This window comes from Neophocaena asiaeorientalis, unplaced genomic scaffold (genome assembly GCF_003031525.2).
Source record: "Neophocaena asiaeorientalis asiaeorientalis breed wild unplaced genomic scaffold, Neophocaena_asiaeorientalis_V1.1 scaffold45, whole genome shotgun sequence".
NCBI classification, from domain to species: Eukaryota; Metazoa; Chordata; class Mammalia; order Artiodactyla; family Phocoenidae; genus Neophocaena; species Neophocaena asiaeorientalis.
In genome coordinates, this window is record NW_020174642.1 from 3,131,607 (window position 1) to 3,150,699 (window position 19,093).

General features: G+C 45.0%; 1 protein-coding gene across 1 annotated transcript; it reads right to left on the bottom strand.

Moving 5' to 3' along the window:
- Positions 1 to 10,837: 10,837 nt before the first annotated feature.
- SMIM34 (small integral membrane protein 34) lies at positions 10,838 to 15,731 on the bottom strand. Its single transcript, XM_024758295.1, has 2 exons — positions 15,256 to 15,731; positions 10,838 to 12,038 (listed from the first exon to the last, which is right to left on the bottom strand). Exons 1-2 carry the CDS (start codon positions 15,311 to 15,313, stop codon positions 11,569 to 11,571), a joined length of 528 nt encoding a protein of 175 aa, XP_024614063.1. The 5' UTR covers positions 15,314 to 15,731; the 3' UTR covers positions 10,838 to 11,568.
- Positions 15,732 to 19,093: the final 3,362 nt, after the last annotated feature.

Sequence of the window (19,093 nt, forward strand, 5' to 3'; positions counted from 1 at the left end):
AAATTAATTTTGTATAACTGGGAGATCAAGTTTGTTCGGTTCAAAGATGGAGAGGAACAGAAATATTAACTCAGTGTGTAAGTATTAGTGTGGTTCTGTTGGCACACATGCCACAAATTGTGCTCGTCACCAAAAAGGGGGAACGTTTGGAAACTGGTTTCACCAACCGTAACCTCCCCCCACCAAATCCCATAAACTAAAAGAGTTGCCGCACATATACACAGAGGTGTGTTTACATGTGCTACTTCGAGTCTTATTGCACAAACTTGGTTGTGCAGGAAACATTATGCTTATTTTATTTTTGAATTTATTTTTTTATACAGCTTTTATACAGTTTCTTATTAGTTATGTATTTTATACATATTAGTGTCTATATGTCAATCCCAATCTCCCAATTCATCCCACCACCACCCCCTGCCACTTTCCCCCCTTGGTGTCCGTACGTTTGTGCTCTACATCTGTGTCTTTATTTCTGCCCTGCAAACTGATTCATCTGTACCATTTTTCTAGGTCCCACATATATGCGTTAATATACGATATCTGTTTTTCTTTCTGACTTTCTTCACTCTGTGAAACAGTCTCTTATTGATATAAATCAATCACACTGGACTTGGGCATTGTAGAGGCTCCTTACCCCACCCTCAAGGCCAGAGCGTTGGCAGGATGCTGAGGCCACCCCTCCCTCTGCTCACTGTGGTCATATGCGGATGTGCCTGCATCCAACACTGTGGTCCCGGCACCTAGGCACTGCAGTCCTGTTGGGGCTAATAACTTCAAGGCTAGGATCCGGCCCACTGAGGTGTGTGCCCAAGGCCACTGTCCCAGGAGACCCAGCCAACTCCAGGGGGACAAAGAGTGAATAGGCTGAGGACCCCGCAGTTCCCCTAACCCAAGAGGCTCTGTCTGTCTGTCTGGCCCCAGGCTTGGGTACAGCTCTGCCCCCATTCTCTCCTCTAGGCAGCCCTATCCTCCCCTACCTTCTGCAGGACAAGTAGCACAATCTCAGCTACAGGGGAAGAGGGCCAGCCCTCAGGCTTTCGCCCTGGCATCCTGAATCTCCTCCAGGGCAACGAGCACAGAGCCCAGCGCCCCCTACAAAGGGCAGGGCAGGAAGGAAAAACTGCTGGGAAGAAACCCAAATTCACTGCTCAGCAGATGATCCACCACTGTGTGTATGTACACGTGTGTATCGGACTTTTCATTGTCCCACAACCCACTGTTGGAGTGTCACCCCCAATGAGACATGTCTGTCAAGTGAGGTCACAAAGCCCCTGCTCTGTCGGTGAGTGGGGGAGATGATATTGTTCTAGAGCACTTAGTGCCGGAAACAGCCCTGGTCCCTCAACATGAAGCATCTTGGTTAATCCTCGTGGCGACCCATGGAGCTGGAATGATTATCACCCCGCTTGGGAGACAAGTCGCTTGGGAAGAGAGGACGAAAGTGCCCCTTCACCTCTCTTTGCCAACCAGGAGAAGAACCCCTAGTCACCGTTTTTCCACACACACAAAAAAATTCTTTAAAAAAAATCCTTCTAATATACTTTCTAGAGCTAAGGAGAGTTGACCAGAACCAAGGGGGGGACTTCTCACACGCCTTGACGCTCCTCACAGCTGCTTTTCGTCACACGTAGGATGAGAGAATTGGACCAGACAAGGGAGGAGTTTCATTCACCCCAAAATATGATCTTTCTCTTTCTTGTGAAACAAAAAAGATGCATGTGAGTATGGATGTAAGAGTGTGTGTGTGCAGAGTGTGTATACATGTGTGGAAGTATGTGTGTGTGTGTGAGGTGTATATATGGGGTAGATTTACACGTGTGAGTGTGTATGTGTGTGTGCACATTCGTGAGTGTATATGTGTGCAGATGTGTGTGTGAATGTGTGTGTCTGCGTGTGAGTGTGTGTGGACGGTGTCGTGTGTGTGAATTTTGAACCCGTGGGCCCCATCATCCCCAGCTCCCTGCCGCTGGGAAGGAGCTGGAACCATCAGGGTAATCACCAAATTCTCTTCAACCTTCCTCAGCTCGCTTCTTGCCTCGTTTAATGGAGGCAATTCTCCCACCCCCAGCTTCTCCTCCCGCCTTCACCTGGAAGGCAATAACCAGCCCTCAGGGCTTCAGCTGCTTCCTGACACTGCTTGGAACAGCACTGAGGAACTATCAGAGGAGCTTTGCTTATGCCTGGGCCCCGAGCTCAGGGATTCTGATGGAATTGGTCTGGGGCGAGGCCCAGGCATCATCAAGCTTTTTACAGACTTCTATGTAATTCTAAGGTGAGGCCAAGTTGAAACCCCCTTTTGAGAGCAAGGCCTGATCAGAGCCTGGTGGGGACCTATGGGTGTAGAGCTGGCAGGGACCCCAGAGTTACTTTGAAAGGGAACAGAACAATTTTTTTTCCTCACATAAAATTTATAGACTTCTTTTTAATGTAGAAAGGTTTGAGTTTTATATGAATGAAAAGGATAGAATGTAGGGAATGGGACTGACCTTTCCTCAGTCCTGCGGAGACCTGAGGAACCTCCGTGGAACAAGGAGTCTTAGTCCCTTTGTGCTGCTGTAACAAGTTACCACAGATGGGGCTTAAAAATAACAGACATTTATCTCTCACAGCTCTGGGGGCTCGGAAGTCCAAGATCAAGGTGCCTGTAGACCCAGTAGATACAGTGTCTGGTGAGGGCCCACTCCCTGGGCCCTCAGACAGTCATTTATGCAGGGTTTCCTCACATGAAGAGGGCAGAAATTGGAGGAGGCAAGCCCTCAGGTCACTTCTCCTAAGGGCACTAACCCCATCATGGGGGCCCCACCCTTATGATCTCATTACCTCCCAATACATCACATTGGAGGTTAGCATTTCAACATATGAACTTTGCAGGGGACACAAACATTCAGTCCTTAGCACATGGTTTGAGAACCTGGGATCTGGTTCAATTCTGTAGTAGCCACTGGTACTCTTCCTGGATTGTTTGGCTCTGGCCTTCCAGGCACAGGGTAGGATGGCACTTCCCCACCCCCTTGTGGTTGGGAGGACCATGGGCTACTTTAGCCCGTGAGTCATAGGCAGGTGTGATGTGCGTCTCTTCCAGGCTGGAGCATTTAACCATCCAGGTGAGACTCTCTGGATTTCTTCCCTTCAACACCAAGACCAGAGATGTTTCAAACAGTGGCTGCTCCAGAAACCTGAGTCTCAGAGCAAGGACAGTAATGACACAGAGCAGAGCCCCAGCCAACCCACCGTGTGCAGGGGGCATGAGAGAGAAATGAACCTAGCCCAAACCAGTAGCCTTCTCATTCCTCACCTTGGATGAAAATAAAGGTATATTTTGGACAAATAATTCACAGAAATATCACATGGACCTAGCTTTGAACTTCCTGCCCACTGTTTGACAATATACAGGTTTCTTAGCCTCTCTGCACCTCAATTCCCGAATAGCACACACCTTGTGGTGTTTATAAAGGGATCACCCAGCTAGTGTACATCAAGGCACCCAGAGTTTGGTAGTGTTCATTAAATGTTAGTTTTCTTCTCTTCCTACGGCACCTTTAATGGACACATGTTTGCCTCCCTGCTTCCATTTTCCCGACCATCCCCCCCACCCCGCTCCCCAACAGAGCCCTGAGTTCGGTTCCAATGTTCACCTGTCTCCCATGAAGCTCAGGTTCTTTTGGAGGAAGCCATGTCAACTCCTGCTCCAAGCTTAAGCCAATCAGCACATCCCACTCCCCCAGCCACTGTGTGGTTCAGGGAGTGCTCATGACATAAGCAGCCCCCAGTAAATCTTGGGGCTCTTGCCAGGACTTCTGGGCCCTCAGGACCTGAGAGGGGCCCCACCTTACTTCTCTCATCTCTCTTTCCCCAGGAGGAGATCTGTCCTCTGTCCTTCATGCAAAGAGCCTCGCTGACACTTGCTCAGACACATCTGACCCCAGCAGGGGACCTGATGTCCCCTGGGCTCCAGCTGGGACCCCCCCCCCCCAAATTGTTTGTTTTCTGCTAATTAAACTTCCTAATATAACTTGTGCTAAGTGGGTTTACAAGGCAGGGGGTGTGGGGTAAAGGGCCCTGCCAGGCCTAGAGAGGCTCCCCTCTGCACTTCCTGATGATAAAGAGACAAATGCATGAAAGTTCTTGTCTGGGATTGGTGGCAGCTAAGGGCAGAAGGCATGAGGCAATCAGGGTTTCAAACAACCCAGGAGGAATACGACTCGGGGGCAGACAGCTCAGCATCTCCCCAGCAAATAATAATTACAATAATAATACTCTCCAAAGAACTTCAGGATTTGTGCACACATGAGAGCAACACAGAAATCCATGTCATGGAAATGATGTGGCTTAATTTGACATTTACAACTTTTATTGGAGGCTCATCAACTTGTTGGTTTCACTTCATTAAATTTTCCAGTGTGTCGAGTTATATTGCTAATGCTGATGGTGGATGACATAAATTTCCTTTTCTGCTCTGATCTGTGGTTTATTGATCAATTTTGCAGTTCTGTTGTAACACATTGTCCCCAATCACCCACACTTTATACATGCTTCTTTTACGAAGAGTGCATGACCTGTGTCTTTCTTCCTATAAGGACGCTAATCCCATGGTAGGGGCCCCACCCTCATGACCTCATCTAAACCTAATCACCTTCCAAAGGCCCTATTTCCTAATACCATCACATTGGGGATTAGGGCTGCAACATATGAATTTGGGGGTGGGAGCACAAACTTTCAGTCCATAGCGCACTACCAATGGCCTAACTCCCCCACTGGCTGTCCACTAGCCTGTGATGGCCTCTGTCCTGGGCAGTTGTTTTCTGCAGCCTTCCCATCGTGGTGCAGTGCACAACAGACTATGTGGTACCCTGCCTGTGAGTGGGCTCCCTATACCCCAATTCTCTTTATGCACCCATTCATCAGCCTTGGTTCTGCTGGGCCAGGGAAATTGTTAACTGCTGCCCAGAGACTGTGGCCCAGGCAAGCATGTGAACCTCTCCACCACCCAGTGGCTGCAGCCATACCTTCTCCAACGAGGTCTGCTCCTCAGCCTTAGGGAGGGGACCCCCTTCCAAGTTTGTCCTTCCCTGGGCACTCTCCCTCAGACCCTGGATATGCTTTAGAGTTCTCTTTACATCTACATAGTTTCTTCCCTATTGTCATTTAATAATTCTTTATATGAAACTTCCTCTGTTCAAATGACTGCATGGTTTTTCTCTAGCTTCATTGGTGGGTGTTAGCATAGAGGCAGCATAGGACCTGGGGATGCAGAGAATGGGTAACAGGCACATGAGATAATACATGTAGAACATTTAGCAACTGGTACACACCAAGTCCTTTTATTTTAGCTGTTATTATTTTTAAATGAGTATTGCTATTTTTTGGGGCACACCTGTAGGAGACTGGGCAAGGGGAGAAGGCTTTCTGGAGGAGAGGATATCTGAGCTGGCTTGAAGACAGACTAGTGAGTCAGACCTACGGGTGGAAAGGGAGCCATCAGGGCCAAAACCAGGAACTGGCCCACCTCCCATGGTTGTTATAAGGACTGAAATGAGATAGAAAGATAAGTGTATTTTGTAAACATGGAGAGAGATTATAAACAGTAATAATCCAACTCCCTTTGCTTGCTGGAAGCAGACCTTAAGGACAACAAGTCCCCTGTGCAAATTCCATGTTCGTTATATTTTGTCTGAGCACTGGACATTTCCACCAGGAGAAAGTGCCTAGAGAAAATTGTTAGTACCTACTGTCCCAAATGGAATAGCACCCATTGTAAATAACTAAGTTGACACACTTGCAACATTCACTCATTCAGCAAATACTTATTGTGTGTTTGCAAGGAGTGAGTGATGTCAAAATTAATAAGATGTTGTCCTTATTTTTAAAATCATATTCTCATGTGTCGGTGGGGGACACAGACTGCAGACCAGTACTTGTAGTCTTATGTGATAAGTGCTCTAATAGATGGACCAAGTTTTCAGGTGCCCCCCTCAAGCACTCACCCCACCCTCCCTCTTCCCCATACCCACTCTACAGGGATTTGGTTAAAGTTGGTACCAGCTTCTCCATGACTTTTGTTACTTCTTGATAGTTTAGCTAAAACTAAACTGGAACTAAAGCGTTCCTGTCCCCAGCATCCCATGTCCACCTGCTGCTTCAACTCTACCTGTCACAGACTTGACACATCACCCAGTCCCTTCACGGTCTCCCAGACCACTCACTTCAAGCGTTTGTTTCATGAGTTTCCTAACATTGTAGATCAGAGCTGGTGGGACTGGTGGTGGGCGAGTCATTGGAGACATTTCTCAGTGTGTTCTGCCATCAAGCTAGATCCCTTAATCACCCCTCTGTCTTTTCCTCCCTCCACCTCTCTTGAGAAGCAAATTCTTCGCCTGGTCTCCTGTAGAATAGTTTTACCCATATTCAGCAGCCTCTGGGGTCTCACTTCCTGTACCAAATACTTGATAAACAAATGCAGTTCTCATCCTTGGAGAAATTCTGTTAAATAAAATTTTCTCTTTGACCCATCCAAGTGTTTACCAAGTGCTATGGCAGCCCTGGAGGAGCAAACAGGTCTGCCTTAGGAGTCAAGAAAGTTCCACAGAGGCTGATATCTGAGCAACGGTTCTTTTTTTTTTTTTTAACAGTTCTTTTTATTTGCATTTTCTTCCTAGACTTAGTGCCCTCATGTCACATAAGGGAGCTCATGACCCAGCCTCAGCCAGTCAGAGCTCTCCACTCACTGGGTCCACCCTCAGTGATTGGTCCAAGGGGTGGGCACCTGCTATACCTGATCCAATGCAATGCTGTCCTCTGACATCTGAAACGTGAGCAGAGGCACAAAGAGACAGCATGGGAGCTGAGCCATCTTCTGGGAGGACCCTAGAGAGAAAGTTCTCCATCTGAGGGCACTGAGTGAGGGGCTTGAGCAAACTGACCTCTCTCCTTCCTGAGGCCTGGATAAGCTGCTGCCCTTTAGATTCTGTGAGCTAGCTCAGTTGCCTTCTCCCAGATCCTCCCCCCGCCGCCCCCATTTTTTTTTTTCATGAGTTAGCTAGAGTTGGTTTCAATTTTGCCAGGAGAAGAAAGTCTAACTTTAATTGAAGGGTGAGTTGACATTCTTCTGCTCTCGTGGAAGTCTAGACAATCAGAATCAGTTCCGAGAATCAGAGCCACCTGCCACTCTGCGAAAAGCTGGGTAAATACCAACAAATGTTTACCCTCTAAATTCTTTTTTAAAATCCTCTTTTAAAATCTTGTGGTAATTATATCACACCAGACAAATCATAGTGCAGCAGAGCTGATAGACTTTTATTTAGAAGAGATGTGTTCTGATCACCCAGGAAAGCTGTGGTAACCTTGATTTGATTTGGTACAAACCCTGGTACCATCAGCCACAAATCCCAGAGGAAGCCATTCTTGGAGACAGTGAACCAAACCCATTCTACATTGATTTTAATTTTAATTTTTTAAATTTTTGGCTGGGTTGGGTCTTTGTTGCTGCACACAGGCTTTCTCCAGTTGCGGCGAGCGGGAGCTACTCTTCGTTGCAGTGCACGGGCTTCTCATTGCAGTGGCTTCTCTTGTTGTGGAGCATGGGCTCTAACCATGTGGGCTTCAGTAGTTGTGGCACGTGGGCTCAATAGTTGTGGCTCGCGGGCTCTGGAGCACAGACTCAGTAGCTGTGGTGCACGGGCTTAGTTGCTCCGCAGCACGTGGGATCTTCCAGGACCAGGGATCGAACCTGTGTCCCCCTGCACTGGCAGGCAGATTCTTAACCACTGCACCACCAGGGAATTCCCTCTACGTTGATTTTAAATAATTCCCATTTCAGAGGAAGGCCTTCATCTGTCCTGATCTGCTAATCTTGGAGAAAACTTACTATAGGACAAAGAAAGAAAAAGTGTCTGAATCTGGGACTCAGTTTGCTCTGTTCCTGTCTCCACCAGGGTTGATGAAACATGCAAATCTCTTCCGCAGTCACTGACTTGAACACACACTGTGGTGCTGGAACCTCTCCCTCCTAGTCCAGCTACATAGGTTTTGCCCAGACAGTGATTAATTGCTGTGAGCCTAAACATTTTAGATTTAAGGGATTTTGCACAAAATATTCTTAATACCTGAAGTTCTTTCCCACCAGTCTAGCTTATAATGGAGCCTACATGGATCTAATTCCCACCCAAGAACACATCTCCCTGGCAAACTCTTGGCCCAGCTCCCCAGAAAGTGGGTAAAGTTGAATCAAGCAGGGAAAATGTCCTCAGATTCCACGTAACTAACTGTGTCTGGGTGTCAGTGGGAAGACAGTGGCTTTTGCTCCTTAGGAAATACCTTTGGAGCCAGTCCTGACCTCATATCTAACATGGCAAGCCCTCTAAGGAGTTTCCACAGTAAGAGTCAGGGATTAAATGGAACAAAATCTCACTGAATGCTCTTTGAGAGGTCAAGTTATGAGAAATCTTGCAAGTGACTGTTGAGCTGACACAAGCATACCAAATCTGTGTTTTTCCTATAAACACAAAATCCTATAAATATAAAAATCTTTGTGAAAGAAATGATCCCACCTTACCACATCACATTGCTTTTTTTTTTTTAAATCAAATTCCACTCCAAGGCCCACTTCCTCCAGGAAATTATTTCTCCAGTGATCTCATTGAGGATATTTTTGGTTGAGGGAGACAGAAAGCCTACCTCCAAAGGACTTACTAAAGGGAATTTACTGGCCCATAAACTAAAACATTCCAGTGGGAAATTAAGGCTTTGGGCACAGTCTGATCAGGACTCTAGCCTCTGTAATTTTCTCAGTTCTCCTCTTTATGTTGGCTTTTGCCCTCAAACTGGCTTTTCTCACGGTGAAAAAATGGCTCCAGCAATTCCAGACTCAGATCTGTGTTTAACACCATCCAGCACAAGAGAGGGCATCTGTGTTCCAGAAGTCCCCATGGAAGTCCTTCCTGTCACTCTAAGGCTTACTTAGGTCATGGGTCCAGCTTGGCCCCAGTCAGTGAAGCTGGAGATAGGATGCACTGATTAGATTAACCTAGGTCTCTTATTTCAGCCTTGCACTGGGAGTAGTTTCAGCTTTCTTAGAGCCATATGGATTCCCAAATTCAAATTAGGGGGTGTTGGATTAAGGAAGAGAAAAATGCATAATGAGGAAGAAACCAACAAGAAAGTATGTATTTTATCTTCAAATTCACTTAAGTTCTGATGTTTTGCTCCCATTTTAGTGCATTCTGCATTCCTATTCACTGTGGATTACATTTTTATCTATCTTTGTGTCTACTGTTTTATGCTGCCCTGTAAGCATCTCAAATATATGGATGAAGCCCAGCCCTAACTGTATAAACAAACCAACACTTTTGCTGGAGAGTCTGTGAGATGATGATGTGGAAAATATGAAAAAAAGAAAAGTAGCTGGAAGTCTATCTCATCCTCTCAAAAAAAAAAAAGCTTGGCATTTAATTCTAACCTTTATTAAATCATTGGGGCTAGTTGCTGACCACTGTCTGAAGACAGGGAAATACATTTTATTTGTAATCCAGGAGACCCCTCCAAAAGCGAAACTAGATAAACTTCACAGAAGTTGGTATAAAATATATTTTTCTCTTTGCCTACTGAAAGCCACTTGTAGAAATTCAGTTAATCACAATCTCTCTAAATTAATCAGTCTGGTAGGCAAGATCCTATTTCTCTCTCTCTCTTTTTTTTACACACATACAAACACACCACATCCTTTTTTTTTTTTTGGCTGCGTTGGGTCTTCATTGCTGCACACAGGCTTTTTCTAGTTGGGGCGAGCCGGGGCTACTCTTAGTTGCTCTGCACGGGCTTCTCATTGCACTGGCTTCTCTTGTTGCGGAGCATGGGCTCTAGGTGTGCGGGCTTCAGTAGTCATGGCACATGGGCTCTAGGGCACAGGCTCAGTAGTTGTGGTGCATGGTCTTAGTTGCTCCGCGGCATGTGGGATCTTCCCAGACCAGGGCTTGAACCCATGTCCCCTGAATTGGCAGGCGGATTCTTAACCACTGCACCACCAGGGAAGCCCAAGATCTTATTTCTTTTTGAAGCAGAGACAAGAATATAAGTAACAGATATTTGAAAAACATTTGAATGAATCGTTTTATGTCTAAGGTAACAAAATCTAAAAGTGACTGTTTTGTCTACATATACAACTTGAATTTCATGGACTTGATTCAGAGCACAGAACATCAACTGTTATGCAGATGGGCTCTCCTGTAGAATAAGGTAATACAACCATTACTTATAGCTATTACCAGTAGACTAATCATTTCCTGATCCACAATAGCATCACCACCACCACCATCAACATCAACCACCACCATCAGCATCAACCACCACCAACACCATCAACATCAACCACCACCAACATCAACTTCAACCACCACCACCACCATCAACATCAACAACCACCAACAACATCAATATCAACCACCAACAACAATATCAACATCAACCACCACCACCACCACCATCATCAACCACCACCAACATCAACCACCACCACCACCACCAACATCAACCACCACCACCATCAGCATCACCAACTTCAACCACCACCACCACCATCAACATCAACCACCACCACTACCATCAACATCAACCACCACCACCACCATCAACATCAACCATCACCAACACCATCAACATCAACCACCACCACCATCAACATCAACAAATACCAACACCATCAACATCAACCATCAACCACCAACACCACCATAATCAACACCAACCATCAACCACCACCAATACTACCATCACCACCAACATCAATCACCACCACCACCACCACCACCACCATCAACCATTATCACCACCACCACAACAGGGCTTATATTTACATATTTATTTTACTTTCCAAAATACATTCATATGCATGATCTCATTAGCTCTTATCTACTTTGTAAGATTGGCAGAAAACTGGCATCACTATCCTCACTTTATCTGTAAGGAAACTAAGGTCCAGAGGGGTGAAGTGATGTGTGCAAGGACAACAAAGTGGTCAATAGTCAAACTCAGACCAGAGTCTGGTTCTTCTGACTCCAAAACTAACGTTTTTTTCAATGGTCCCCACCCTCTCAATGAAAATGAAGAACTTCTGAAAATGAAGATGTTGATACTGACAACTTTGGTTCGATATTCCAGTCAGAGTTTTTAGAATTAATGGCCCTCTGGGACCATATTTCCCAACGCTCACATGTTCCAGATGAGCCACTAGCCACTCAAAGTTCATGTGACCCTCTAGAAGTTGAATTTTCATCCAAGGGATTTGACTCCAAATTCAGCCTTCTTTCCATGACAAGAGGCCACCTTCACATATACACCAAGAGTTTCCCAGATTACTCTAAGAACACTGGATGTCCCATGCCCTTTCCTGGAGCACAAGCTTTTCCAGTGAAGGTTGAGTTGGGCTGGAAGCCACTACCCCTGCTCATCTCAAAGCACCAGAAAGCCTGAGAAGGAAACAGGATGCTGGCTTTTGGTCACAACCCCATCCACCAGTGGCTCAGTGATGCTCTTCCAGCCCGACTCAAGGGCTCGACTCCTCTCTCAAGGTTCCAGTTAAATCCAAAGCTGCTCCCCAAAGCAAGAAGTTTGGGCCTTTTCTACGGAGGCCTGCTTGCCTAGACTTTCAAGGGATTCCTTGGATTTCGGTGTGGGGCTGCTGTTTCCACACATTATCCCCAGGCTGGCCTGGTTGGGCTGCAGGACAGCTCCGTTGCTAACGGGCAGTGAAGAGCATTTGGCTGCCTTGCTCTGGAGCCCTTTCTTCTTGAGTTCAGAGGTCAAATTTGAGTAATAAATATCTTCCAGGGATTTATCGTTCTTTCTGAGGATGTTGCTGGCCAGTCGGAAGAGGAAAATCACTCCGTAGATGCCAATGATGATCAGGATATACCAGGCGGCACTGGTCCCGTCTGGAAGCTTCAGGGCCCTGGTGGAGTTGGTGCTGTTCCTTCCTTCCAAGTCGTCCCTCAGCAGGTGCCCCAGGACAGGGCTGGCCTGGGTCTGGTTGGGGGCTCCGTGATCCCCTGAGAAACAGAGAGGTCCAGCTGAGACCCAGCATTCTGGGCTAAAGTTTGCCTGGCCAAGCCAATAGCAGTATCTTTACATCAGTGGGAAAATGGGACTGCTGAAAGAGGCTTTCTCTGTTCAATGGGCAGAAGCCTAACAACATACGTGTCAATATATTCCTTTTAGACAAGAGAAAATCACACAAAAGTTTAATAACATGTATACATGGGGAAGACCGAGGAAAACTGAGTAACTCCCATGTCAATATATTTTTAACAATCAAGAGAGTTCAAAACACCAAATTCTTGAATAGGAAATGCAACATCATAAAGATGTCAATTGTCCCTAAGATCATCTACAAAACTAACATAATTGCACTTAAAAGATCAGTAGGATTTCTTTGTGAAATAGACAAACTCTGCATACTGAAAAAGTTTTCCTAATTAGGAAAACTCTGAAAGAGTGATCAGTGGAAATAAGTTTAGCCAGAAATTTAAACCTAGCCAGCCAGAAAAATGTTTACTATTTTTTGAATGAATGAGTGCTTTATTTGCCCACAGCCCAGGTGGGGCTTACTGGGCTTTGCAAAGGGCATGAGGGGCTCTTCAGAACCAAGTACAGCTTTCCCTAAAATGTCTCCCTATAAAACTACAATAGCTAAAACAGTGTGACATAATACATAGACAGGAAGACCAATGGAACAGAGTAACAACATCAGTAGAGTTGGAATTGGAATTTAGTAGATAATAAAGGGGTATTTTTGATCAGGAAGAAAAAGATGGATTATTCAATAAGTAGCATTAAAACAAGATAGCAGTGAGTTCACATCTCTCACCTCATGCCCCAAAACTGTCCAGATAAATCAAAGATTTTAACATTAAAAAAAGAAATAATTTAAAGTACTAGAAAATAACATGGTAGATTTTTTTTCCCCCTTATCATGTCAGAGTGGGATATCCCTTTCTAAGTGAAACACAAAAATTCAGAGGTGGAAAAAAAGGAAGAAAGAAAGAAAATGCTAAATTCAACTACCTAGAAAATTTTAAAGTGATTGCATACTCTAAAACCAGAAGACAAATGACAAACCAGAGAAAAATGGAAATTTATGCCACTAAACTTCTTAATAAGCTTCAGTTCTATAAGAAAAATCCAAAACCCCAGTAGAAAATATGCAAAGGATATGGGCAATTAGGTCGGAAAAAGACATGGACCTTAAACATAAGAAAAGCTTCTCAGTATCATTCATAATAGGAGAAATGCACATTAAAACTGCAGCAAGATAACATTTTGTTATCTATCAGGTTTGCAAACTCATGATGTCTCAGAATACACTGGATATGTCTGCAGGGTTGTCAGGACCTTGCTTAATTGCTGGTGAGAGTGCAAATTTATACAACCAATATGGAAGGCAGATTGACAAGGTCTATTGACATTACAAACGCATGTACCTTTGACATAGCGATTCTACCTGTAGGAATTTATCCTAAAAATACGCTGGAACATGCCCCAAACCATGCATGTTTAAGGTTAGTCATTGCAGCATTGCTTGTGATGACTAATGCTTAAGAACAGCCTGAGTAGCATCAATTGGAAGATGGTTTAATCCATTTTGGAACATCCACACAGTGGAATACTATGCAGCCATAAAAAGTAACAAAGAATTTTCTTGATACTAAATCTTAACAAATAAAAAAGTGTATAGTGATATAGCTGATACGATCCTGTGTATAAAGGAGGGTATGTTATTTGCTTGAAGCTTATATACGTGTAAAATATCTCTGGGAGAATATACAGAAATTGGTACCTGAGGTTTCCCACGGGGAAGAGAGCTGGGAGCAGGGGACGTACTTTTCACAGATGCCCTTTTGTACACTTTGTACCATGTGTATTGTTTTTTTTTTTTTTTTTTTTTTGAGGTACGCAGGTCTCTCACTGCTGTGGCCTCTCCCATTGCAAAGCACAGGCTTGGGACGCGCAGGCCCAGCGGCCATATCTCACGGGCCCAGCCGCTCCGCGGCATGTGGGATCTTCCCGGACTGGGGCACTATCCCGCGTCCCCTGCATCGGCAGGTGGACTCTCAACCACTGTGCCACCAGGGAAGCCCATGTGAGCCATGGCCGCTGAGCCTGCACGTCCGGAGCTTGTGCTCTGCAACGGAAGAGGCCACAGCAGTGAGAGGGCCGCGTACCGCAAAAAAAAAGAAAAAAGAAATTAATTTAAAAATGGAAGAGTACAAGTGGGCACTTTCCTCATCTCATTGGTGAAGTGCCCCTGGGTAAAGACACTGTGTGCCCTTCCAAGACCAGAAGATTAAGATCTTAATTGCTGTTTAACTCAAAACTGTTTTCTGTACTAGGAGAGCCAGTGAAAATGAAATGATAAAAATCAGAGAAGTAGTACTGTGAGACATTTTCCAGCTGTTTTATAGGTTCAAATTCTCATTTCTTGCTCTATGTGAACACAGATGTATCCAGACATGTCATAGGCTAAATCCCATCACCTGCTGGGTAGACCGAAGGTGCTCCATAAGTGCTTTCTATTTGATATTCACTTGTTGTTAATTCATTTTGCTAATGCAAGGCTCAGAGAGACCAGTAGTTTTATTATAGTTAATTGTCGAATGAATAATCTATTACTTTGAGATTAAGGGAGAAACCATTTAAAAATAACTGTACAAACCACATGTGACACAGCCCAAATTAACAGATTTCATTATATAGAATTTGTCACTCATAAGAAACAGTACAGTGATCTGGAATTTTTTACTGCTGTTGATAGAATCGTTTGAGAACTTAAATGAGGAAAGGGAAAATGTTCCCATAATTATTGAAAAACAAATCAACCCAACAAGAACCTCACAAACTTTAATTAGGGCAAGAGAACTTGTTTAAACCTGGAATGCGTGTATAAACTTATAGACCTTTTTGTGGATTGTTATAGAATGATGTAATATGTTCAAATGCATATAAAATATATCCAACTAAGAGCTACAGAACATTAAATTATTTGAAAGCCAGTCCATTTTCCACATGAAAGAACTCAGTATTTTAATTATTGCAGTACATTGTTCTTTACCTTTCTTTTTAGATGTATAAGTTAGATGGTATCTTCTATATCCTATAGAAGAGACAAAGCTTTTTTCGTCTGTGCTGTTTTGCACTTATAAATTAATAATGTGACATATGTAAGAAATTCTAGAACTGCTCATCCTTGCGTCAGAGCAGAATACTCACGTTCCATGAGGTGGTCTTTTCCTTGACTCTTAAGGAGGCAAATATAAGCAGCTGCCATTGAAAGAGAATAACTTCTTTTTGCAAATGACCGCAGTCCTACTGAAGTCAGGCTGCACTGAGGTTCAAGAGCAGATAGCAACGAGACCCCCAGGGAGTCTTAGGGCAGCACCAAGTAGAAACTGAGCAGAGAGAAACTGGACTCATTTTCTCTCCTTCAATTAATCAGAGGATCAAAGTCGATCTGTCATCTGTTGGCTCAGAATAGAAAGCACTTCCTGGCTTTGGCTTGCTGAGAAGATCCAAAGCATAGGAGTTGTTTAAAAACATGCTGGTACCAAGGAGCCTCCAGCGCTTGCAGGTCCCATCCAGGACAGTGGTGGCAGGAAGCTCTCCGAGGCTGGCTTACAGCCTGGAGGGTTCCTGAAATTCCTTGCTCTGCACCTGTTGCAGGTGTGGCTGATTGTCAGGTGTGGCAGAGACCCGTTGTCACAGGGCCAGGAAACTCCATGGTCAAGAGTCAGTCACCAGCTTCCTCTAGGACTGTCCTGGATGAGGAAACCCAGGCAGGAAGGAGCCTGTGCAGGAGGACACAGCTGAGGGAGTTGGGTTCCCCTCAGAGATAAGTGGGCGATGGGCTCATGGGTCAGGCTGTGAGGAACGGGGCTTCTCTTTCTCACACCCCTGAATCACAGGCCACATTGGAATCAAAGCAGATTTAACTAGAACGGGTGAGAAGAAGAGTCCGGGAGCAAAGGGAATGCCGGGAGAAAAGGTCGGAAGACTTGGGCCGGTTCTGTGATGCAGCCATTGTTCTCTGAATCCTCACCAATGTGGCCCTGACCTGCCTAACTCATGAGGCTCCCTGGCTTTTAAGATGTAATTTGATCAAATTTCCATCAATAAAGGACTAGATAAGTAAATTTTAAAATAGGCCATATGATTCAGGAATTCCACTCCTAGGTATATACCCAGGAGAAATGCAATCAAATATCTAGACAAAGACTTGTATATGAATGTTCATAGCAACATGATTCATAATAGCAAAAAACTGGAAACTATCCATATGTCCATCAACTGATGAACAGATAAGTAAAATGTGGTCTATCCATATAATGGAATATTATTTGGGAATAAAAAGGAATAAAGTACTGGTACATGCTACAACATAGATGAACCTTGGAAACATTATGCTAAGTGAAAGAAGCCAGTTACAAAGGACAACATGTACAATTCCATTCATATGAAAGGTCAAGAATAGACAAGTCTATAAAGGCAGAAAGTAGATTAGTGGTTGCCTAAGGTTGGGGTGGGTGACTAAGCGGTGATAACTAAGGGATACAGGGCTTATTTGGGGAATGATTAAAGTATTCTGCAATTGATTTGGTGATATTTGTGAACATACTAAAATCCACTGAATCATAGACTTTTAGTGGGTGAATTTTTTTGTAAGAAATCTGATTATTCAAATTTATTACCATCAGGAATTATGCAATGATGCTGTGGTTTTCTTAACAAATAGAAAACAGACTGTGTACAACAGTGAACTCTATAGCACTAGCATCCACGAGGTAAAAATGAATGTCTCATTCATGGGATGTGGATTGTATTTCAATAATATAATATAGGTACACAATGGAATACTACCCGGCTATGAAACAATGAGGAAGCTATTTGTGTACTGACGTGTAAAGATCTCCAAGATGTTTTGTTAAATGGAAACAGCAAAGAAGAGAGTATGTTACCATCTATGTAATCATCCAGATCTGATTTTGCTCGTATAGGCATTGAAGAGCCCCTTAAAAGGATGCCCGAGAAAGTAAGAGCAAGAGGAACCTGGGGAGGCAAGAACTGGGTAGATGGAGGGCAGGTGTGGGAGGGAGAATGCTCACTGTATATTCTTTATGAATATAAAGAAGTTTAACAGTGTTAAACACACCCATTCATTAAATGTAAATCTTTGTCAAAGCTCTATCTAGGCTCTTGCTGTCTCCTTCTGTGGGATGGCTGGACCCTGGTACCTCTGGCTCTGCCACAGAGACCGGGATGCTCAACAACCACCATGAGAGGTGAGAAGGGGCAGATTGGAGATCCTTCATGATAAAGGGCAAATGGGAACTTCCCTGGTGGCGCAGTGGTTGAGAATCTGCCTGCCGATGCAGGGGACACGGGTTCGAGCCCTGGTCCGGGAAGATCCCACATGCCGCGGAGCGACTAAGCCCGTGTGCCACAACTACTGAGCCTGCGCACCTAGAGCCCATGCTCTGCAACAGGAGAGGCCACCGCAACGAGAAGCCCGCGTGCTGCAATGAAGACCCAACGTAGTCAATAAATAAAAAAAAATTTTTAAACGGGGGCAAATGGCAGTGAGGAGGGCTGGGAGTCAGGGCTCTAGTTCCCAATTTGTCCTTGTTGTGTTAACCCTGGGCAAGTCCTCACCCTTCCTGCAGTTTCCTCCCCTGCAACTTGGAGGAGCAGCAGAGTCAGTATCCTCTGGTCCCAGGGAGACAGGGAGGAAGCCTGGGGTGTAAGGAAGAGCTGCTCCTTGTGAGGGTGTCTGAACAGGAAGGCTGCCAGCACTGGCCACCTTGGGAGAGGGAGAACACGCCTGGGCAGCTGGTGCCCAAGAGGTGCAGGCTTTGGAGCGTGTGTCATCTGTGAAGTCAGAAGTTTTCGGCATTCAGTTCCACAGGATGTCAGTGTGGGACGTTGGGAGGGATAAGTACCAGAAAAATAGGGGAGATGTAAGGAAAGGTGGCCTTTGGTCTCATCCCTACCACCAAGGTAGCACTGACATTAGGAAATAGCTCTGTGCCAGGTGCTTTCCTCCTGGATTCCGCCTCTTAGAATTCCCGCAAGGCGGGAGTATCATTCGCAGTTAAAGAGGGGAACGCTCTTTCAGGCTCAGAGAAGAGACTTACCCAATGTCATACAGCTTGTAGGTGCCAAAGGCCTTCTCCTTCCACACCGCGAATGTCACCTTCAAACTGGACCCAGAGGCCCATGAGTTCTCCGGACTGCTTGTCCTACAGGTTGACTTGTAGACTGTCATTGCTGAGACATATCCATGACTTTGAAACCCTCCCTGTTGGCTGAAATTAAACTGTTATGTTACAAGTCAAGGTAATAGGTACCTTACAGCTGAGGGTGACTAAAGGAGGCAGGAGGGGGGCTCTAGGGTGCTGGTCATGTCCCGTTTCAGGGCTTTGTTCAACGTGGGGCACGTCCCAGAATTGTGTTCACTTTTCTGCATGTATGTTCTACTTTATTGCAAACCTCACCTTGCTGTTTAACACGGAAAGCCCTGATAGGTGATGGGAAAAGAAAGTTGAAGGCTTATCTAGAAAAATACAAATGCTGTTTTTAAAAAGGGTTCTATATTCTGTCATGGCTGTGGCCATATGATACCATCTAAGGAAAAGTGCCCTGGGGTGGGGATGGTCAAGATTATGGTCACAGGGACTGGGCAGCTGCCTGTCTTCTTATGCAGTGTGGGTGATGCCAACTATTTGTCATTCCTGAATGCTTACATAACAGCAAAATGTACCACCACGTGGGCCAAGAATTTCCTTCCCACTTATGTATGTCTCCTCTGGCCTTCTGGTTCAGTCTAGACAAATACCAACCTCAAGGCAGTCAAGGAAAGCCACTCACCCAGTAAATAGTTGACTGAGCTGGGGCAAATATTCTCCTTCCTCTGGGAGGAAGGGCCCCAATACCCTCTGGCTCCTCTGACTTTAGAACCTGAACTCTCCCAGGGGGTCATGGCTTTTTTTGTTACTGAAGAGCCAGTCAGTTTAGAGAATGGCTAAATTGGGAACCAAGGTGGTGGTGATATGGC